We start from the raw sequence: 24,278 nt of genomic DNA, 5'->3' as shown, positions 1-24,278 counted from the left end.
GTGACGGAAATTATCCTCACCATCTGGATGCCCTTCATCACATTGTAGCTCTCACTCTTCGCTTTCTTTTTTATTGTAAATGTCATTCACTGAAGTCTTTAAAATTCTTTTCTTTTATTGTTATTTTTAACGGTACATTATAATTTTGTAGATCAAATGGTAAAAATAACCTGTTAATAAGTTTCCATGGCGTCTTTAGGCTTCAGAGTGTGACTTTCTCTGCCCCCCCCCCCACCGCTGAAACCACTTTTCTCCTGAGCTGCTGCATTTCTCGACAGTTCGGTCCATTATGGTGTCAGACTTTTCCCAACTGTTTTTTTTTCTCATAGCTGCAGTTCACAAAAGGCTTCTATAGCACTTCTGTTGTTTTCCATCGCTCTCATGGTCGTAACTATAATCTGGAAGAAAAAAACGACATTTCACTCCTGAGTACTTTAAAAGAAACACTTGGGTCATACAGAAATGTATTCACGACTTAAAAAACTATCTAGATGACAGTTTATACTCTATATTATGAAAACGTTTTATGCCATTCTGACTAAAACAAAACGTAAAGCAGCATAAGCCACGATCCAGTTCAAATCACAGGAACATGATGGAGAGTTTGACTTATTTAAGTCCGGCACAGGGAATAGAAGATGATACTGAAACGTCGATTAAAAAAATTAATCAGATTAATCACATTTTGGGGTTGTGATTAATCGCGAGAAATCACAATGTTTTAGGAAATACATTTTATACAACAATATGCAGCTTTTGTACCAAAACAGGCTAGAAATAAATGTTTCCTTCATTTTTATTGTCTGAATCTTTAAATTTATGAAGTGTTAAGTCAGAAGTGTAACTTGTGTGAACAAAACACATCAACAGTAAGATCAGCAGAACTCGAAAGGCTTTTATGTCTGCAGTATTACTCTAAGAAAGCAAAGATGCTGATATACAGCAATAAAAAACAAACATTGTGTTTCTGCACTTTAAATGGTCTCAATTCTGATTGGCTGCTGGGTGTGGAGGCATGCCTAAAAAATAAGTTATAGTCACAATTTTCTACATGTGCAGATTTCTTCAAAACAAACTTTATCTTCTGAACAAAAACAAGCAGTAAGAGTTGAACTTTCTCTCTGAACTGATGCTTAATTTAAACTAATCACTGTTGCTGTCGCTCAGTGATTCGTTGTGTTACCGTGACAACGGACCGCACTACCTATCAAATTGTCCACCCTTTGTGAAAAAGCGATCTAAACCTAAAAAATAACAAGAATAAAGTCCTAAAAATCGATTGAATATTTATTTATTTTGTAAGTGACCAAAAAAAATGCCTGATAACGTGCACATTATCAGAAATCAACGCACGCCGTGGAACCCTGAACCAGCGGAAGACGGCTATAATTAATTAGCATTAATAAATACATTTTGACAAAACATTGACAACCCTAATTTAAAGTAAATATACGTTTACATTTTTAACATATTTTTGTCTTATAAATTTAGTGTAAAATATTTACAGCCCCAATATTAACCTAAAAGTCTCTTGTTTAAGCAAAAGTCTGTTTTTAAGGATTTATTTTTTTTCCCACTTTATAGCCTTTAAAAGTTCAATTTTCCTGTATTTAAAGGAAAAAAGGTCAAAATGTTTTGTTTCCTCTTTAACTTTCCTTTTATTTTTGTTTCTGATGTTATTGATGTTTGATTCTATTTATTATTTTATACACCAGTTGCAATAAATAAACCAAGCAGAAGTTTCAAAGTGTGAAAAATCCTTTAAAGTTTTTATATTTTTAAATTTCTAAATGAGACATTTAGACCCAGAACACGACAGGAGGGTTAAGAGAGCGTTTAGCATCAATCGTCTGGTCTTCACTCTTTCCAGAATCTTCTAGAGAAGTCTGCAGAGAGGGAGACCCGGCAGGAGTACGCTCTGGCCATGATTCAGTGTAAAGTCCTGAAGCAGCTGGAGAACCTGGAGCAGCAGAAGTACGACGACGAGGACATCACGGAGGACATCAAGTTCCTGCTGGAGAGGCTGGGAGAGAGCGTGCAGGATCTCAGGTACGCACAGGTGGACTATCCAGGTGTCGTCCTTCAGAATCGGCCAACACTGACATGTTTGTGGCCTTTCTGAATTCATCCTCATTGTTCCTCCTCTGAACGTGGCCAAAATATCTTCAGCACCATCTAACTGAGGTGTTTCTCTGATGTTCTCATGAAAGAACCTCGACTTTTCCACACTGTCATCAGTAATGATATAAATGGTTTGGATGCGTCAGAACAAAATACAGATTTCACAACCATTAACTTAAAAAAAACAGGTTTGTTTTTAATCTTTTGTTACATTATGAGTGAAGCCGTCAAATTATCGCGTAAATTGCGATTCATTAATTAATTAATGTTTTTTTTTGCTTTATCGCATTAATCTGATTTTGCGTCTGATGGTTACTTCCGTGTTAGTCCACACTTAGAGGACCATTTTATCCCACTCATACCATGGTCATTTAAGGAAAAAAATAAATATTAAATAAATAATTAGAACTTCGCTGGCGTTGTCATGGTAACGGCTTCAGCGCAAGGCGCTTGCCTTGACATGCACATAACTTTATCTCCTTTTTGAGATTGATGATTGTTATGAGTAGATAAAAAAGCATCATTTTAGAGAAAAAGTTCACCTCTTAACACTTGTATTTGTCTGGATAATGAAGAAAAAAATGATAAAGTCTAAATAGTTAAATTCCTCCGTGGTGTTTCATTTCTTCCTTTTTAAGGTATCTTCTCTATTTCTTCTTTATCTCAGTCTTTAAAGTGATCAAATTCACCCAAACAGGTTAAAGGAAACATAAAATCACTCTCATGTCTTTTCTTCTGTCTTGTGTTAAACTGAGGAATGAAGTATATCAACATTTGATTTACAGTATTATAAGACGTTTGTGTTCACATTTTTTTGGGTTGCTTAGAAAATATTTCCCATTGTATGTGAGAGACTCTTGACCTGACGTTATTTTTTTTATTTTTTTTATTTTTTTTATTTTGTTATTTGCTGAAGTTAAAAAAACAAATAACCCCCCCTGTGTCAAAGTAAATGTTAAAGGTTGTTTATAGTTTAAAAAATATAATAAGGCCACCTTTTTAGTTCTAAATTGATCTCTCACTGCGCCACAGTGTTACAAACTTACCTCAAAATGAGGTTTTAACAGCAATTATTGCAATTAAAATTGATTAATTAGATCAATTAATTACAGATAACAATAAATTAATCGCACAAAAAAATGAATGGCATGACAGCACTGATTATGAGACGAGGCCTCAGTAACTGAATGTAAGTTCATTCTGTGATGATGCTTTTATTGTACATAAAATTACTTGTTTTTCATTTTTCATCAGTTTGCTATTTATAGCAATAGAAAATCTCCACAACTGGAAATTTTGGAAATTTGTCATTCTTCATTTATTCATCCCCATAAATGGAGTGGCGATCGGCTGTAGAATTCATTTCAAACTTCTTCTCATTTTATGTTGACATTTAGCAGAACAAAAGGAAGTCTGGGTAAAATCTGACCTTGACATGAACGTGTGTCACACATGCACTCATATCACCCCACCCGTCATCTCACCGGCAACACTTTCAAAACACAATTATTGTAGTGTTTTAATTCCACCGCAGCAAACTTTGTTGTGTTTTTCTTTTGGTGCACATAAATTTAAATCGTCTGTTCATGAAGGCTGAAGTTAAAAGTAATGCACATTGTGTGAAACAATAAAGTTTTCTTGAAAAAAAGTGGCAGTTTTTATAGCTGTCATGATGATGACTTGAACTGTCCGCCTCTCATTCCTGACCTCCCTCTGGGATTTGTGTTTCCCTGTTTTCTTTTCCCTCTCAGCTCCTTTGACGAGTACAGCTCGGAGCTGAAGTCGGGTCGGCTGGAGTGGAGTCCTGTCCACAAGTCGGAGAAGTTCTGGAGAGAGAACGCTGTGCGGCTGAATGAGAAGAATTATGAACTCCTCAAGTAAGATGGAGCTGAATGTTCTGCATCTCTTCTACTGTTTCCTTTATTTTCTGTACAACACATTTTCATTGTTTTTATAAATGTCTTTAAATCATGTGTGTAGAAATATTAAGAAATAAGAATCTACACAGACAGCTGCTTGTTTTACTGTTAGATAATGTAGGTTACATTTTAAAATGAAGTAAAAAAATATATTAATTTTAAATTCTTAAAAATTAATGCTGAAAAAATATTCAATTGTAGAAATTAATATATTAAAAAACTACAACTTTTGACAGAGAAATATTAATGCTGATGATGTTTCTGTGGTTTTTATTTATTATGTCATTTGTGATTTTAGTTTACAAAAGCTTTATGATGTTTTTATGCATGAACTTCATTAAATGATGACTGTTTAAGTGTCAGCTGCTGGTTCAGCTGTTCTTAATAAAAAAAAGTCAAGCTCCGCCCCTTCATAAAGGCATAATTTCCCATGTAAACTCAGCCTAATGACAGGAAGTGAGGCTCCGCAAAAATAAGACTTTGAATCACTGCAACAATGAAAAGGATAAAGAGACAAATGAAAACAATTAAAAAAAAAAGCCAACAGTCACATTTCTGTTGTAACAGAAGTCATTCCAAACAGCGTGAAAACAAATGTCCAAGATGCTTGTTTGATTTACAAATGGATTAGAAAATTGGATTTTTGAGCTTTTAGTGGAAAACAGTTTTTTTAAACTCACTTTTCCTTTGCAGAGGCAATTTATTTACAGACACCCTGAAGGTTTTGCAGAATATAGAAAAAAAATCAATAAATACAATTTTGTTAAAACAAAAATGAATTTTATTCTTATTTTTTCAACTCAATATAAATAAAGCAGAAATCGACACAGAATGTTGAATATTTATTTGACAGAATGTAATCACTGCATTTATAAATATTTCAAATAAATGAGGAATTACTCATTCAATTCTGTATAAAGCGAACGTTTGCACAAGAGTCGTCACACTTCCTGTTTCATTTTAAAACCTTCAATTCTCTGAATTCTGCAACATAATTTCCAAAATTAGTTCAGTGAAACTGCTGAGAAATGTGTCCATATAAAGTAAAAAAAAACCTCTTGAGGTAAAATCTGAGTTTTCTTTCTGACATGAATCCATTATTCCAGGTCAACTCGATTTACCGGAGACACTCGCGCTTTTATTCTCTTAAAAAGCCCAATGAGTCAAGAGATTGTTAAACCTGCACTTTCTGTCAGAGATTTGACAAATGAAAAAAGAATGAAAAACACTTTTTTTTTTCTTTTGTCTTTTACTTGATTAATGAACAAAATGGGATTTATTTGTTTTTTGTTCTGACTGATTGAGGTTTTTTATGAATTTTCTAAAAGAAGGAAAAGATTCAATTTAAAAATAATTAAGCTGAATCATGTTGAGAATTTCAAAAATCTAAAGTGAATAACATGATTTATTTAGAAAAAAATGTTTTTTTTTCTATTCTTATGTAAAACTGCGTTTGAGGAGGCTCGGTCTGAATTTCATTAAGGTTATTGTTTATTACTGAGCTCATCCACTCATGATACTTAACCCTTTAACACCTTAAACAACAAATATTTAACACACTGTAACTTTTCAACCATTAACACGATAGTTCTAGTAGATTTATCGTGTTAATGGTGGAAAAGTTACATCAAATCAAAGAACATAAACACTGGAGCTCCGGTTTTAAAGGGTTAATTGGGTTAATTGTCATCAGAAACTTTAAGTGACTATTTCCAATTAAAGGTCTATAGAAATACGTTCTAAACTCATGTTTTTATCACTGGGCACGTTTTAAAGTCACTGTTTGGGCTCCATTACAAAATGCATCCATTGAACATGTTGTGTTTAAGCAAATATTAGAGATAATATGTAGAAAAATAATTTCATAAAACTTAGTGAATGCCACTGGACCTAATTAAATGAGGGTTGTGTAGACAACTGTTTATGTAAATGTGTTTGTATTTGTGTATATTTGTCCTTAATATTTATGCAAAAGATTACTTTCCTTGTTTGAAATATTTGGTTTTGTTTTAATAATAGGGGCTCCTTTTCATTTATTAACTGTTTTATGTTTATTTAGTTTTATTTCGATGCTATGTATTGTTATTAAATTAAATCAAGTTTTAAAAAAAAAGTAGAAATTTGAATTATATGCGCTGAAATTGGAATTGTGTACTTCTAAAATGTGTGTTTTTTTGCTGTTATTTTGCTGGAAAATTCCCCGGTCTTAAAGGGTTAATGTACTAAAAAGATAGAAAAATATATTTAAAAAAAATAGGTATAATAATAATAATAATAATAAGTGTTTTTTAAATGTAACCCACACACTGATGTGCTTGTTGACATTCATTAAAAATCGCACTTCTTCACCATCTTTTTTCCTCATCTGTCCTTTCTGTAATCAGATCATCATCTTGAACTTAATTGCTTTTCTTCCTTTTGTCCCTTTTTCCCTCCCACTCCTCGTCTTACTCAGATTGGAAAAATCTGACTTTTTAAGGTCACTCATCAAGTCTTCACTTTTGAATTATTTTTCTGCTTTTTCCCCACTATATTTAAATTACAAAAAATGCTTCCTTTTCTCAGCTTTCAAAATAAAAGTATCCCTGTCATGAAAGTGAATGCGTCTCCTTTGTTTTCTCCAACAGGATCTTGACGAGACTGCTGGAAGTTTCAGACGATCCTCAGGTTATAGCGGTGGCGGCTCACGACGTCGGAGAATACGTGCGACACTATCCTCGCGGTAAACGGTAAGCATTTGAGTTTAAACCTGATCAAAGGAAATCATTTGTGGCTTTATTGAGAGATGTATATTAAAAACTCTAATGGCGATGTGTAAATGAATCGGGGGAGCAGTCCAAATAGAAGTTTGTTCTCCCAAATGTAGTTAACGAGTTAATTTCACATTAAGAGTCGCTCCCTCTCTGTGGGTTGAAAGGTTTTGTTGAAGTTCCACTTCATGAAGCATGACAGAGTCCCAACATAAATAGACTTACAGCTCTTATGAAGAGAGGGAAAAAAAAGCAAAAGGTGTTTCCATGGCAACACTCATCACAGGAGAGCATGTGTGAATTGATAGCATTGATTAAGTGGAGGCCTGTTTGCTCTGTTACACAGTTATGTGACCAAGATTAAAAGGATCAAAGTGCAGGACGGAGCACAGGCTGTGTCCGATGTATCCAGGTTTACCCGCCGTCCTCTTAATCTAACACTTGGAAAGCCTAAGAATGTTAAAGTCACTCTCCCATCAGCTGTAGATTTTTTTGTTTTTTTCCAAAGTTGTCTTTTAGTTATGATGATAACGTTTTTACCCAAAAAGAAAAAAATCTTGAGATGGTTTCTGCAGAGCGGCTGGAGTTTATTAATAATTCAGTATACGCTCTCCCTCTAGCTTACAGCCTCTCACACCCAAACCTAACATTAGCGGCAGGGCGGCAATAATGAGTCAACTATTCCACTATTAAAATAGTCTACGACAAATTTAATAGTGGAATAATCGTTACTTTATATTATATAGAGTCAGAGTGTAGGAAAGTTATAATGGCATTCTGCAGCTTTTTGGACTATTTTGGCATTTATTAAGGTTTTTTAGGCTGTTTTGGAGTTAAGCTAATATTTCAGCTGCATGCTAGCTATTTTGGCTAATTTGGGATTTTTTTTTCAGATTATTAGGCTTATTTGGCATTTAGCTAATATTTTAGCTGGCTATCAGCTTCAGTGATTTCAGCTATGAGCTTCAGCATTTTTAACTAACAATTTCAATTTCAGCATCTTCAGAGGCCAAATTCAGCTTACATTATCACAATGCTATATATCTAGTGCATAATTATGTTAAAAAGTTATGGTTATAAAGTTTTAAAAACATTGTTTTAGTGTTTAATAAATGTTTATCCTGTTCGGGCTGCGACCTCAGGTGTGTTTTTGTAGGATTTTAGCCTCCTGCGCGATTGAGTTTGACTCCTGCTCCATTAGAGCAGAAAGACTGGCTTAAACAGCAACAACTCAATATGTTGTAATTAAAGATAATTCTGAACATCATAAAGCAGCATTGTGTAAGATTTTAAGGTTAAAACAGCAGAAACTCTGACAGGTTTTGTGTTTTACTCATAAGTTACGATATTCCCCATATAAAGAACCACGTTTTTGTGCGTTTGTGTCCTTGTTTTTTTCTTTTGTCCCCGGTTGGAGCATTTTACTTCTAACAACGAGCATTACGGAGATGCTCCTCTTTTCACAGCATCGTGCCCCTTCACACGGGTGCTGATCCATTAGAAGACAGAACATTTCAGTTGGCCTGAAGTACATGATCCATAATGGATCATTCCCTGACCTAAAATATGAAAATGGCATTTTGTTTTGTGGGTAAACGCTCTCTCCCATTATCTCCCATCACAGGGTGATTGAACAACTGGGTGGAAAACAGCTGGTGATGAATCACATGCACCACGAGGACCAGCTCGTGCGCTACAACGCCCTGCTGGCCGTGCAGAAGCTGATGGTCCACAACTGGTACGAACACTCGTGTAGCTTCATCCTGTGGAAACGCTTTGAATGTGGAGGTGAGCGTCACCTTCATCTGCATGCAGACGACTGAAGGCCGCCCGCCCGCCCGCATACGGTTCTTCATTTATTCCTGCTGATTATCCTCCACTCAGGTTGATTGTCAGTAGGAATATGTTGAGATCGGGGAAGGTCGGTGGAGATGTGTGCTGATTAGGGTGAGGAGGTTCCACCGCGCTAAACTGCAGGTTCACTTTGTCCTTGTGGAGATCTGATTGGCTCATGAAGGGTCAGAGAACGTTCTCCACGCCGAGATGGTAGTTTTCTTTGTCCTCACAAACAAACGTGTCGTGGAGATGGAAATCTTCCTCTCAGTGACGAGTACAAATGTGCTTTTCAGATGCAGGACCTGAAATCAGATTTACACATAAGAGCTTTTCAAAAGCTCAGCAAAGACAAAGACGGAAATCCTCACTTTCTACGATCTTTTAGGCAAATCCAGAACTGCTTTGATTCAACCCCAATTTTAAAAAATAATTATCATTTTTCAAATATTCTCTCCAACAACATGAAACACTCAAACATGCTTCAGTTTGATTCACCTGTGAATCGTCTTTCACTTCAGTTCTTCTCCTGCAAACACTCTTAATAATAATTAATGAGGATTTACATTTGTAATATCCAACGTCCGTTTATTCAGCTCAGTTTCACACATCATCGCTCTATGGTCGCCAACTCAGTCTAATACTTTGGCTACACTGGATATACACACTTATACCAGAGGTCCACAACCTGCAGCTCCGGAGCCACGAGGCTCTTTATTAAAGAAAATACGAGTTTCTAAATATTAAAAAGTAACTATAAAGTAGTAAAGGGGAAAATAAAGTAAACTAACTCAAACTGTAGCTCATTTATAAACAGATGAAGGACCGTTTGTATCACAAGTCGAACTATTTTGACACATTTTCGTGCATCCTGTCCTTTGATACAGAGAATCGATGAGGACAGCCAGTATTAAGACGCTCCAGATTATTAAGCAAATCTTCTATTTTTGAAGAAGTTAAGGAATTTTAAGTATGTTCAAAGAATATGGCAGGGGTCACTTAATTAGCACGGATTTCAATTTGGTTTGTTAGATTTACTTTTTTTTTCTTGCACTCATACAATTTATTACTAAAAAAGGTATATAAATACATAAAACGTAGGTGCAGAAAGAGGGAAAAAAAACCCATATGGGCTTATATTAGAGCCTCTATGTAACAAAACTTGAAAATTGACATAAAATACATTTATACAATTTTGTACATTCACAATTATACACTTTACACATCTTAAACTAAATAAAAAAACCTTCAGATTTCATTATAAAATCAATTTATTATCAGGAATTGCCTTAAACTAAAAGAAGAAATGTCAAAATTGACTCCACATTCAGGCAGAGATGCACCAACAACAGTCAAATTAACAATTTTTATTCAATCACTGCAGACATTACATTTACTACTAGTACTTTGCTGCATTGAGATGATCATATGTGACAGGGTCTTTTATTTTGAAAGGAACTTCTGTCAAAAGCAAAAAAAGGCTATTGTGTTTTATTCATTCAAAATGAACAACAGTCCATTTATGTTTATCATTCTAGTAACAAAAGCACAAATACAAATCTTATTGTTTTAAGGGTGAAGGAAGACTTTGTGGTTCCTACTGGGTCGTAGTCCGTAAGAAATCAACTTGAACGGCTCTCTTCAGAATTTATAATTTAGGGTTTTATTGTATTTTTGACTTAAAATGTAATGTCTAATCCTGACTTTTATGTATTCTTTTAAACATCTTGAGATCACACAGGGCTTATCTGGGGGCTTGTCCGGGTTCTGTCTGTCTGAGGCATTGACTGCATAAAAGAACTGGACTGAGCGAGTGTGACATCACCCATAGAAAATGCTTTACTTCCAAGTCCAACAAAATGAAGCCAGTTGAGTCACTGTGTCACCATGTTGGAGCAGATGACAGTGATTGGTCCGAGTCAAGGTTTTTTTTTTTTTTCGGGAGTAGCTGTCAATCAGGCATTCAAGGTGGGGCCAGCGGGCTCCACATGCTTTACTGAGGCATCTGATTGGTCAGGTAATGAATTAAAGAACTTGTGAAATATGAAAAAAATATTTGGATTTGCAAGAACATGTTAAAAATGTAGAAATTCTAACCAATAGAATGACTGATGAAAAGCTGTTTATTTCTACAAAGAAGTCTAAGTGATTTTGGCTTCTTGAAGTCAGCAGGTACTTCCTGTTTGGAATGTTGGGGGGCGGAGTCACTTGGTCCAGTTATTATATACAGTCAATGGTACAAGCCCTGCCCAGGTCCAAGCTGGGGGCTTGTCCGGGATCATCTCTAGAACAAACACAATTGTCTTTTTTTTTTCTCCTGAAATTGTCTCATCCTAAAACCCGAATGTTTTATTTAACTGTCGTTTTCCTAAACTTTAGCAAATTTTGTGGCAAAATGTGAACCAAATACAAAAATATTTCAGATATTCACTTTCATGTTGGTTTCGTCAGGTTTTAAAACACAACAGAAACATTGAAATGTTTTGCTGGTGATTTTATCAGCACTAACTTTAGGTTTTTGTTGATGAAGATTTCAGGAGACGATCCACCTTATTCCAAATCAATGTGGATTTCTTGTATATTTAAAGTCCAGCATTATTTTAGTCTGAAAACCAGCAGCGAATGTAAATGGACGTGTTTTGTGACCCGAATCTAAAGCGCACCATTAAAGTTCTCTGAGCATCTGCAGATGCAAATGTGATCATTATTACCAGAATTTCAGATTTTTATTAAAAATCAAACGAAGAAACAATCTCTGAGGAAAGGATCAGGATGCAGGTTTTCATTTGAATCTTTTGGATAAATAAAATATGTAAAAATGACTTTAGCTGTGAATAGTAATAGAACAAAAAAGTCTGATCAGAGGTCATTCTGAAATCTGCTGGAGCTGCTTTGGAGCTGCTTCAAACTTCAGGACTGTCCTGAAAATCCTGGCGTTTGATCTGAAAATGGACTTTTGGTCACACTCTCCAAACCGCCGCCGTTCATCAGAGCCTGACAGATAAATCTCACTTTCATCTGTTCTCGTGTGACCCCCCCCCCCGCGTGACGCAGTGACTCCACACTTGTGTTTTTGTGGTGAAGCTGAGAGAGACAACAAAGGGACGTCGCTGCATTTGTTCTGCAGCTTTTTCACTTCTTCTTCTGTAATAATTAAATGTTGTGGTGATGCTTTCCGTGATTCTGGTGAATCTCTCCTCTCCAGTCTTTGCTTAAAGCCGGTGGTTCCTCGTTTCCCCGCAGTGTGAAGATGTTTTCCTTCAGCGAGCTGTTGAGAAGTTGTTCTTGTCCTTACTTATCTGCGGCCCCGCTGTCATGACAACAGATGAATATGTCCTCTGTTATCATCACCTTTAAACTGCTTAGAAAAGTCGTTTTCTTATAAGAGGTGTTCGGAGCCCATCAGCTCCGTGTTGGAGGCTGCGTCCTCGTCCTTGTTTTTCTTCTCACAGCGATCTACATAAATACATCCCTGTGTTTCAAACCTCCATTTAACCTTTTCATGATGAATGATGGAGCTGCAGCCTCGCTTTTTATCTCAACCCAAATCTGTGGTCCGGGTTAAACGCTTAGCGGTGAAAAAAATCCATCATTTTAGCTAAACATTCTAAAGCGACACACTTTTAAATCCTCATTTTCTTTGTCTTACACTCCCTGGTGATTTCCAGAAAGCAGAAACCATTTCCTAGAAGTTTCTTTGCGGATATACATCAAATTAAAAGCTGAGATTTAGTTTACTTTAGTCTGATTTAGATTTGATCAAAATATTTACTTGGACTTGTAATCTTCTGGTTACATTTCTATACTAACAATAGTGGCTCTTATTACAGCAGTGAGACTTGACTTTACTACATAAGTGATAATGCTCAATGAAGTGTGCATTATCAGAAATGAATGCATGCCATGGAAGCCTGAACCGTCTGACGTGGAGTGCGTCAACATGACAACACGCCGCTGAGCCGACCTTGACCACAGTGGTGAAGAAAAGTGATTGAAATGTTGATCGATACGATGGATTAAATGAAGAATTCGTTCAGAGAGAAAGTTCACGTCTGAACGTTTGATTTTGACCAGAAGATGAAGCTAAAGTTGGTTTTAAAAAACCCTGCGCAGTGATACAGAACATTTGGAATAACTTCTTTTTTAGGTGTGCATTATCACTTTTTAATCCTCACCCTGCAGCCAATCAGAGTCGAGTATTCACCCAGACTTTATAGATTTAATGTTTCATGTTTATTTGTATTTTTTCTTAAACATTTATATTTAAAAAAAAAGAAGATTCTTTAAAAACTCAACACAAAACTTCCTTGATTTTTTTTTTCTAAGTACACCAACTTCTCAAAATAAATATAGAGTTAAATTTGTATGTATATGCACAAAATGAAAAGATTATTTTTGCAAAAATGTTTAGGAAAAAAACAAAAAGGTGATGATTCCATTCTTTATTTTGTGGTTCTGGACTGAAGGACTCGACTATTTTCTCAATTCTTCTGTCTTATTGCACCGTAAAACAACATTTTCACCCAAACACAAAGTCAGAAACTCACTTAAAGTTGCACACACTTTGTTCCTGGATAAAAAATGTTTTTTTTCTGATAGTGAACGACCCCTCCCTGAAGAAAAAAGATGACATCACAGCGAGAGAAAGCATCAAAATCAAGAATGTGGTCAACATGTCCCTCTGTTCCTCACACGTTATATTGGAACATTGTGGAAACATCAAACTAGAACCGTTGGCTGAAGCTGAACAAAAGGACATGACGTACAATATCACCATATTAGGAATGTGGGCGTGGTTAACAAAAAACCTCGGTTGCCAAGGACATCCAACATTTTATTTTTTTTCTGTTTTTCTAAAAATGACAGACGTGTTCGTCAGCTCCAGGTGACCACAAACTAAAATGGTTGCTATGGAGATAAAACCAACACTAAAGTGAAAAATAAACTGTTTTTTTTCATAGGAGCTCAAAGAGGGGCAGCGAGGGCAGCTAGTTCCTGCTAACCATAACAAATCGATATGGTGACGTACTGCTTTTCAAATACCAAATAGTTAAATATCCTCCCATAGTTTTTATATTGATACTCAATGGGGATCATAAAAGTACCAAAATACTTCCCTTTCTCCCTGCTTTGACTCCTCTAATGGTTTTCCGGTGCAGCACCTGCAGACATGGGAACGTATCTTGGCTGCAGATCACTGGATTCATGAGCCACTCGGAGATACCAATTATTTCCACCTGTCTCCATTAAGTCTCTGGCGCTCCTCACAGAAAACGCTCTTTACAGGCCGGCCCAGCAATTAGGAGGAGATCACAGAGAAGCTCCAGCAGGAGGGACAGACGTGAACGTATCAGAGCAAGAGTCGGTCCGTCCTCAGACGAATCCACAGCAGCTTTGGTCATTTTTGTCATTTAACTGGAAACATCTTTTTAATTAGAGATCAGAGTTTGAGTCAAAGAACTTCATCCGTCAGGATTTCTACTGAGTAAATTCACCTTTATTTGTTTGGAAGATCGATTAGGACGAGCAAATTTGAGGAATTATTAGCAACAAGATAAGTGTTTTTAATAAAACTGACACGAGGAAAGACGAGTTTCCTGTGATAGTTTATAGTATGGAGTAAGATTACTGTCAAAATGAGACGTATGCTCAAACTCGTCAAAAAAAAAAAAAACGACAAAAATATGAGTACAAATCGGATTTTATGTTTGTCATGTCTGTTTTGAATACAGCTTCTCAAACAAGCAAACTTTATTGTTAGGAGTGTCTATTCCCACGTAGTTTTTGAATCACATGCAGCCAGAGAAAAAATATTTTCTTGGTCACACTTTTCTTAAGAGCCCGCCTGGAAGGTATGAGCAGCCCCGCCCCCATCCTTTTGCTGAAGAGCCTGACGGATGGAGGAGCGCCGGACATTTCCGTCGGGAAAACATTTCTATCATTCGCCAGTTTTTCAAATGTCTTGGGAAAATATGAACGTGCAAACTTTTACTGCAGTCAAATGAGCCGCCATTCGCATTTCCATGGTCAAATCACCGGATCCGGCCCTCCGGGTAATTTTATTCGGCCCTCCAGATCATTTTATTTTATTGTTATTAATGATGTTATCTTGAGCTCATTTCTAACTTGTATAATGTTGACAAAATATATTTTATGGAGAGTAAAATATTGAAATTTATTTAAGGTTTAGGTTGATTTATTCTGGAATAATATTCCTGCCTTTTTATTATTCATAATTAAGTTATAAAGTTATGGTTTTGAAGTTTTAAAAATTAGCATTCTGCATTTTGGAAGATTTTTTGGCTATTTTGGAGTTTAGCTAATATTTCAGCTACATACTAGTTTTTTTTTTGTTTGTTTTTTAGGCTAATTTGGCATTTAGCATTTAGCTAATATTTTAGCTGGTTATCAGCTTCTTTGTTTTTAATTTCAATTTCAGCATCTTCAACTATCAGCACTACAATCTTCAGGGGCCAAATTCAGTTTACAGCATTCACACTAGCATTATCACAGGTAATGGAGTATATCTAGTTTATAATTATTTTAAAAAGTTACAGTTTTAAAGTTTTAAAATGTAGTTTTAGAGTGTTCAATAAATGTTTATCCTGTTCGATCTAAGGTGTGTTGTGGATTTTGGCCCTTCGTGCGATTGAGTTTTACACTCCTGGTCTGAATTATTTCATTTTGACAGTGATCTTACTCTGTATCACAGTCTTGAGCCATTATGTAGACACTTTTGGAACATTTCAAACTACATTCAGAAACAAAAAGAGAAACTAAAGCTCTTCTAAAAAAGAAAAACCCAAAGTGTGATTGAAGACCAAAGTCCTCCCAGACTTTTTCAGGTTTTTCACTTTAGCGCGCTGAAACACCCTTGATGCTTGTAGCTCTGATGAACTCCAGCCTCGGTTTCCATTCGATGCTTTGACCATCGCGGATGAGAAAAAGGCCGACCCTTCAAACACGCTGGCGTAGTGTGTCGGCGCTGAATAATGTCTGGGTCAGTGGGAGCGGACGGTGAAGTGTGGCGCTCCATTGAAACTTGTTCAGGGATAATGAGCGCTGTTATCCGCCCAGGCTGTGAGTGGATTCACCCGACTGCAGGATTATTACACTCCTGTCTGCAGCCCTGCAGCTCATTAATCACAGTTCAGCTTAACCTGCTCCTAACATGCAAATCATGGGTAACATGGCGGTTTTGACAGGAGATCCGGAGCCTTTTGGCGGGAAGTAAACAGAGTGACGCAGATGGAGGATGACTCACTTAGTTTTTTGTTTGTTTCTGGTGTTTACAGCCTCAGACGCAGCAGTAAACCAGTTTATTAGTGAGTTTAATGGAGATATTAGTATTTATCTTTAGGATATTTTAATATACACATTTTATTTATTTAACAATTTGAATAAAAAAAAATTAAATCACCTCTATGATGCCCACTGTTCGTAATAACAAAAAAAAAATCAATTTTTCAATCAGTTGTGGAAAAACTGCTGAATAAAATATATTTTTTCACATTTTGGAATTTCCATTAGAAGGAAAACTTAATGTGTGAAGTGATTGTGTAACTTTTTTTGGGGAGGTTGCATTTATTTAGTTATTTTTCCATCATAAACTCATTAAAATGAAGAAACATGTGCGTTAAGTATTTAGTTTGCAGCTGCTTTCTAAGTCCTTCTGACTGAGCAGCAGAGTAGACTTTAGCTCTTAACAACAATGGAGTTAATCAGCTCTCATCAGTAATGAGCGCTCAGGCTCAAGCAGCCATAAAACACACCAGTTTTACACTTTTCTCTGACAAATCTGATGCTTTGTTTTTAATCTGTTTGTTCTTATGTGTTTATTAGAAAGTAAGGTGTCAAATTAAAATTCAAAATGTGTTAGTTTCCATATTGACAGAACCTTCAGTTCTAGAAGGATTTCTCGTTTGTCTGAAGTTGTTTGTGTTTGTTTTTGCTCTTCATTTGTTGACTTGTTGCACATTTCAGAAAAGTATAGTAAAAAAACACAACTATAGATATTCTGATCCTTAGTAATAAAGTGCCAAAATTGATTTTTATTTTCTCATTAAATATCTGCAAACACAAAAATCTGTTTTTTTCTTTTTTAGAGAAAATTTTGATTATTTAAATGCATTAATATCTGCTCTACTAAGTACTGTATTTTCCGGAGTATAAGTCGCAGTTTTTTTCATAGTTTAGCCAGGGGTGCGACTTATTTGTGTTTTTTTTTTTTTTTTTTTAGACATAAATAGGTTCATATATTTGTCATTTTCACAATAAACACCTGCTGTAATTTATCTGTTGTTTCTGCTAACGCCCACTAGAGGGAGCAGCATCCAAAGTATTTGTCACTGACAGCAGTAGAAGAAGTGTCGTCCAAAACAAACATGGAAGAGAATCTGATTGTTTTCCTCTTAAACTTTGATATTTTTCTTACACGGATCAAAAGATTAGTAGTATTTTGTTTTTATTTTATTACTTTTTTAATTTTAGCTGCGCTTTACTGGGCGGATTTGTTCAGAAACTTCAGACTTTTCTCCCAAAAGTGTGACTTATATGTGGTTTTCTTCTTCCTGACTGTTGAATTCAGCAGAATTCCTATAGTTTTGGTGAGCCGTTATTCTAAGATGGACGGGTCGTGACCTTCTCATCAGTGTTTGTTTTTATTTTGTTATTTTGAACAAAAAAAAATAAATGATTAACATAAACAGAAGTAAAATAATAGCAATATACAAAGTTCCAAAAGCCACGCCCCCTCAGAGGAGAGTTTGGAAACAGAAGCTTCAGCATAAAAAATGTCTTTCAGACGTCTAGGTTGTGGGATTTTGGTTAAAAACTTCATAATTAAAACACTACTAGGAATGTTTTTTTTTAATAAAAAAAACTGTCATAATAGGAACTTTTATGACTACTTTAACACCTGAGGTGTCGTCAGTGACGCTTAAACACAAATCTTTAACATGCAGTAACTTTTCAATCGTTAACAAGGTGATTCCAGTAGATGGTGAAGGAGAAAAGCGGCTTGATGAGCCGCTTTTCTCCTTCACTATCTACTGGAATCATCCTGTTAACGGTTGAAAAGTTACAGTAAATCAAAGAAAATAAACATTGGAGTTCTGATGTTAAAGGGTTAAAGAAAGTAAACATTTTAAGACTTTTAGATCTTCAACCCTTCGACCGGCATTTAGACGAGTTTTGGTATTCGTCCTGACCCCTGAAGCTGCAGCGTTGACGCTGAGTAACGCTGGTTTCCTTCTGCAGGGAGTACCTGGGCCGACAGCTGCAGTCCAGCGACCAGCAGCAGGCTCCAGCTGTGGCGGCTCGGAGCTGAGCTCCTCCGCGCATCCGTGTTCCAGCATTAGCGAGCGGACGAGCGCGGCTCCACGTCTCCTCTAATGAATCCAAGCAAAGAGAACGCCATGGTTTCCCCGTCCAGCTGCTCCCCCCTCATGATGCTCCGCGTTTGAAGCCGTTTGTGTCGTACCTCCAGCTTATGATGTGTGGTGATTCCATGTCTGTGATCGTGTACAAAACTCAGTTATTTATGTGTTGTGAAGCTGTGAGCAATTCCAATAAAGATGTTTACATGTGAGCTGATTCCACCTTTCTTTGGTAAATAAAGGTATAAAAATAAGACGTTTGTTTACTTAGCTGGATTAGATTTAGTATTGTGTTGTTGTGAAACCATATTCAAATCATTTTAATGATTAAATAGGTTTTTTTGTTGTTTTTTTTAACAGAATGAGCAGATTTGAAGACAGATTTTCTCATTATTTCATTTTAAATCAGGGGTCCTCAAACTACGGCCCACGGGCCGGTTCCGGCCCTCCTCCACATTTGGCCCGGCCCCCCAAACTGTTTTAGTTAAATTAGACATTTTTACAGTTTTTTTGGCTCATTTAGGCTTTTTTTCAGTTTTTAGGCTAATTTGGAGTTTAGCTAATATTTAAGCTTTATGCTACCAGTTTTGACTAAATTATACATTTTTCTGTTTTTTAGGCTAAGTTGGCATTTATCTAATATTTTAGCTTTATGCTACTTGTTTAGGCTAATTTGGGCTTTTTAAAAGTTATTTAGGCTCATTTAGAATTTAGCTAACACTTTAGCTACATGCTAACAGTTTTTTTTTCTAAATTAAAATTTTTTCTAGTTTTTTAAATCTAATTTGGAGTTTAGCTAATATTTTATGTACATGCTTGTTGTTTTGGCTCATTTAGGCAATTTTCAGTTCTTGGGCAAATTTGACTTTTATGTAATATTTCAGCTACATGCTAGCTGTGTTTGGCTAATGTAGGCTTTTTTCCATTTTTTAGGCTAATTTGGCATTTAGCTAATATTTCCGCTTCATGGTAGTTGTTTTGGCTGAATTACACATTTTTCAATTTTTTTAGGCTAATTTGACATTTATCCAATATTTCAGCTGCATGCTAGCTGTTTTGGTTAAATTAAACATTTCTGTCCAATTTTTTAGGCTAATTTGGAGTTTAGCTAATATTTCAGCTACCAGCTAGCTGTTTTGACTAATTTAGGCTTTTTTCCGTTTTTTAATGCTATTTTGAAGTTTAGCTATTTCATAAATGTTTGATGTTTTGACTAATTTAGATTTTTTTTTTTGTTTTTTCAGCTAATTTGCCACTTTGCTAATATTTTAGCTAGCTATCAACTTCAATGTTTTCAGCTATCAATTTAATCATTTTCAGCTATACATCTATCGCAGGTAATGCATTATATCTAGTTTTTAAAATATTTTAGCATTATTTTTTCTGTGAACATTACAGAAATGAATTATTTTAAATTTGGATGTGAGTGGCTCTCTGGAAACAACAAATGTTCACGTTTAGCCTGTGATTGCTACACTTTTTCTGTTAGCCTAAAAATCGACCTCGGCCCCCTCAGAGAAGAAAACAGTTATGTGGCCCTCACAAGAAGAAGTTTGGGGACCCCTGTTTAAAGTTATAATATGAAAGTTTGAGATTAAAATAACTGAAAGTAATTGTGTTTACAGCACTCTTATAGAAGAAATAAATGCTACAAATAATTCAATTTTGCATAAATGTCTTAAATGTGAGGTTAGGTCGTCATTTTAGGATGTCCGTGTTGGCAGCGATGCTCGGCGTTCTGGGGTTTGAAGTCATCTGTTTCCAAACTGAGCGGGTCACCTTAGTGCCGGACGGCTAAAATAAGAAAAGGGTCGCGTCTCTCTGGGAGTTAGGGCGTCTCATTGTCGCCATTTTTCTCTGAAATTTGACTTACAGCACAAACTTTCTTCCCGTCAGCAGTTCTGAACCTCGTCAGATGTCTGAGTCCGAACATCTTCAGCAGAATCCTCTCTTCATCTTCACCGTGGTCATCAGTTCAGCTCACATCTCTTGTTCTATAATAGTTTGTCTTTCATAATGGAAGCTGCTGACAGAGGACAGCAAATGAGTTTTAATTAAAACCTTTTATACTTTAGACGTTCCTCATCTCCTCCCTGGAGATCAGTGGACCTACGAGTCCCGGAGCTCCGACTCGATGATCTCTTTGTTCTTGGTTTGTTCTGGCGTTGGGAGGTAAAGGTCGCTTTAGGACCATCGATCGCTCGTCTCCGTCTGCTCAGACTGATGAGCCGTCTGCCAGCAGAGGAGCTTCTCGCTCATTATCATGAGCTTTTCAGGGGAGCGTGAACCAGCAGCCTCTACAGTTGTTAGAGGCTTCAAGGACGCCTGAAAAGGTTTTCATCGAAAGTTCGTCATCTTTAGAATATGGAAGGTTCCCTCCAGTAAAAAATGTTAAAGAAGAGTTTATTACCTTAACAGGTAGATGAGTACATGGGGGGAGAGGGGGGGTGTATATGTATCAGATTCTGTGAAATATTGCAGTATTTTATTTGGTAATACCAGTATGAGTCTCAAATGCTGTTAAAATAATTTGTGTTTAGACTTTATAATAAGATTTCTTTATTATCCAGTTATAAGATGTGAACAAGCATCAATAATGAGTTTATGAGCCTTTATGGAACATTTATAAGACGCTCATTAATATTTGTGTTGTCAGGTTGTGGAATTTTCACACGACATCTTTCTTTGTGTCAAAGATACTGTTAAGATGTAAAATTAAGATCAGCTCAGCAGCGAAAACTTGAAAATCAGAATTGAAAATGAAAACTGAGGACTGAAAGTGACGATTCAGAAAAGCAAATAAAAAGTTGAAAATTCATAACAGTAGCTGTTAATAATGGATATATTAATTTTTATTGGTAATTTTTACATTCATGGGTTTTTTTTTATTCAAGTTTTCAGTAGTTTTCTTCAAATTTTCAAAAAAAAAATTCAAGTTTCTTTTTTTATTTTTTTTATTTTCAAGATTATTTCAAGTTTTGTATTTTTTTATTTTTAATTTCTTCCTCCTACGGTCATGATCCAGATCTCATAGGTGAGGAGTGGGACGAAGATCGACCGGTAAATCAAGAGCTTTGCTTTCTGGCTCAGCTCTCTTTTCACCGCAACAGACCGGTGCAGCGACCGCATAACGACGGACGCCGCTCCAATCCATCTGTCAATCTCACGCTCCGATCGTCCCTCATTCGTGAACAAGACCTCAAGATATTTAAACTCCTCCCCCTAAGACAGGAGACTCCACCCACCCAGAGAGGACAAGCTACCTTTCTCCGGTCCAGGACCATGACCTCAGACTTAGCGGTGCTGACCCTCATCCCAGCCGCTTCACACTCGACTCCAAACCACTTCAACACATGCTGGAGGTAAAGTATTTGCTAAATTCCAAAATATCTGAAAAAAAATGGAAAAAGAAAAAGCCCAAATTAGCCAAAATAGCTAGCATGTAGCTGAAATATTAGCTTAACTCCAAAATAACCTAAAAAAAACCTGAAAATAAACTTAAATTAGCCAAAATTGCTAGTATGAAGCTAAAATATTATCTATGAAAAAAATGGAAAAAAGAAAATTATCCAAAGCAGCTTGAAGTGTTTTATTCATCTCACTCTACTCCACTCAGTAGTAGTTAGCAGGACGTAAAACCAACAGAGAAGCCGACATTTTGAAAAAAAAAATGTTTCTGTCACGAAATTGTTACGTCCGCCCTCATTGGCTGAGGGCGGGGCGTGTCACAGCCCCTCAGTCAATGAGGGCGGGTCAAAGTTTTTAATTCCTGATGTAGAAAATCTGTTTATACCAGCATCCCAGCTGCTGCTGCTGCAACACGCCGGGGCGTCCTGGAGGATCCTGGGTCTGTTTAACGCTCCAACCCCCCGGAGAGATCAGAAGACACCAACTCAACCAGGAATTGCAAACACGGATGTAGTTTCCTCCCAGAATTAGCCGACTCTTTTAACTCCCCCCGCGATTCTCCCGTCAGCCTTGGTGGGTGAACAGCAGCCATTCAGCACGCACGCCTACGGTCTCTCCAGCATGTCCTTCATTTCTATTCACAGGCATTCAAATCAAGTTCTCTCCCCCTTTGATGAGCAGCCATCCCTCCCGCCTCGCCGTGTTCAGGCAGAGATGCAGGAGGGTAAATATTGATGCAGGGGCTGCACCGCCGCCTCTGGCTGCTGTTTGCTGAGCCTGAACTCTGGACCGGGACGAGCGCTCTCTGCTCCCCACTGCTTTGTTTTCTGTTGTTATTATGCTGCCCACATGTGTTGTTCAGAGGAAGAAGGTGAGCCGCTTTATTTGTGTGCACAGGAGGCCTCGGCGGCGCTGGTGGATGAGGCTTCCCCGAGGCAAACGTCTCTCTGGAGACTTTTCTGAATATTCATGTTTTCTCTCCTGGTTTTTTAGTATTTTTTGATGGCTCCCTCTTTTAGGAAGGCCAGTCCTGCCGTGCAGCAGATTGTTCCCCTCTTCATCGATCAAATCTCCGTGCTCTTGTAACCACGGGTCAGAGATTGTCCGTTCCCATAGTGACAATAAAAAAGGAGCTGGATTTTGGGCTGCGTCTGAGGAGAATGACAAGCGCGAGCGTGTTCTCCGTGCCTCTCTTTTAAGTCTGACAATAATGTTCGGTGATCCGGCAGGAGCTGTGGAAGCCTGCTGGCAAATCAGCGGTGTTGTGTGGACACTGGAATTACCCTATTTGAGTGTTTCACTTCATAAAGCTCATGACCCACTGAAGGTCCACAGCAATCAGCGTCCTGCTGGCCCGTGTTCTCGCCTGCAGGCTGGAACTCGAGGGGGCTCAAAGTTATTCCTGCAAAAAGGAAAAACATGTTTGTACTCAAGTGAGCAAATGAGACGTGAGTTAATGAGATGAGATGCTGAACCAATGTTTTATTTATCATCATTAGTTTGATCGGATGTATCACGTCCCATCCCTGACCAAGTGCTGGGAGAGATGAATGGGAACCAGATGAAGTCAGTGGACCGGTACCAGCTCCAGTCTGATGTCAGAGACACTCCAGCCAGCAGAACCCAGTGGACCCATGTGGTTCAAACATGGGCACAACATGTGAGCCCCACCTGTGTTTGGCTTAAGTTGACACTCAGTGGGTTAGCTCGCTATGCTAGCCAGCCGCCTGGTGGACAGTGAAGTTCAATAGCTTGCTGCACTGGAACTCACTAGCATACTACAGCAGAGCCTGCTAGCTTAATACAGCAGAGCTCGCTACCGAGGACCTCGCTAGCATGCTACAGCGTTGATTGCTAGCTCAATACGAGGAACTTTATAGCTTGAGTCAGAGGAGCTCACATGCATGCTATAGCAGAGAATGCTAGCTCGCTACAGCGGAACTCGCTGCAGAGGAGCTTGCTAGCATTGCTAGCTCAATAGAGCAGAGCTCGCTACAGCAGAGCTTGCTAGCTCGCTAAAGCAGAGCTTGCTAGCTCAATACAGTGGAGCTCGCTACAAAAGACCTCCCTAGCATGCCACAGTGAAGTTCACTAGCTCACTACAGCGGAGCTTTCTAGCTTAATACATCGGAGCTCCACGCTAGCGAGGACCTCGCTAGCATGCTACAGTGTTGATTGCTAGCTCAATACGAGGAGCTTGCTAGCTTAATTCAGAGGAGCTCACATCCATGCTAAAGCAGAGATTGCTAGCTCGCTACAGCGGAACTCGCTGCAGAGGAGCTTGCTCCACTGCTTTTCCTCTTACTTGTCTGGTCGGAGTTTTAGTGTCATGGCTAATCAGATTATGTCTGAGTCAGCAGACTTACTGTGCGGTGTTCCTCAGGGCTCTGTTCTGGGTCCTGTCCTGTTCCTGTTGTACATGATCCCCCTCGGAAAGATCATCCAGGAGTTCAGTGATGTCTCCTATCACTTTTTTGCTGATGACATCCAGCTATATTGCTCTTTTAAGCCCTCTGAGACACACAAACTGGATTCTCTGATGAACTGCCTGATTCAGATCAAACAATGGCTCAGTAAAAACTCTTTGCAGCTAAACTCAGAAAAAACAGAAACACTAGTCATTGCCCCTGATGACATCATACTAGGGATTATGCAGCATTTGGGTTCTTTTGGCCAGGCAGTCAAACCCAGCCTTAAAAACCTGGGAGTTATTTTTGACAAAGACATGTCACTGGGACAGCACTCCAAACAGCTGGTGAAGAACTGTTTCTTCCAGCTGAGGAACATTTCTAAACTCAGGAAAATGGTGTCATGTAAGGATCTAGAAGTTCTTATACATGCTTTTGTGTCTACACGGCTAGACTACTGCA

The 24,278-nt window shown here is 37.5% G+C and overlaps 2 protein-coding genes across 5 annotated transcripts in view; both read left to right on the top strand.

Annotated features, from left to right (window-relative positions):
* Positions 1 to 18,212, top strand: part of atp6v1h (ATPase H+ transporting V1 subunit H) — a 35,267-nt gene extending 17,055 nt beyond the window's left edge. For both annotated transcript variants that reach the window (XM_024274017.1, XM_024274016.1), the window contains 5 exons: positions 1,871 to 2,049; positions 3,873 to 3,998; positions 6,668 to 6,769; positions 8,415 to 8,528; positions 17,882 to 18,212. In XM_024274017.1, the coding sequence (XP_024129785.1) occupies positions 1,871 to 2,049; positions 3,873 to 3,998; positions 6,668 to 6,769; positions 8,415 to 8,528; positions 17,882 to 17,951 (591 nt within the window). In that variant the 3' untranslated portion in view covers positions 17,952 to 18,212. The remainder of the gene's footprint in view (positions 1 to 1,870; positions 2,050 to 3,872; positions 3,999 to 6,667; positions 6,770 to 8,414; positions 8,529 to 17,881) is intronic.
* Positions 18,213 to 21,840: 3,628 nt separating this feature from the next.
* Positions 21,841 to 24,278, top strand: part of oprk1 (opioid receptor, kappa 1) — a 20,801-nt gene continuing 18,363 nt past the window's right edge. For 2 of the 3 annotated variants that reach the window (XM_036216437.1, XM_036216436.1), the window contains exons 1-2: positions 21,923 to 21,981; positions 22,053 to 22,132. The gene's annotated coding sequence lies outside the window, so the exon portion shown is untranslated. Of the gene's footprint in view, positions 21,982 to 22,052; positions 22,133 to 24,278 lie in introns of all 3 variants that reach the window. The other variant, XR_004949523.1, reaches the window with a different exon arrangement.

The sequence above is a fragment of the Oryzias melastigma genome, linkage group LG17 (assembly GCF_002922805.2).
Source record: "Oryzias melastigma strain HK-1 linkage group LG17, ASM292280v2, whole genome shotgun sequence".
NCBI classification, from domain to species: domain Eukaryota; kingdom Metazoa; phylum Chordata; class Actinopteri; order Beloniformes; family Adrianichthyidae; genus Oryzias; species Oryzias melastigma.
This window is presented reverse-complemented; position numbering and strand designations above follow the sequence as displayed.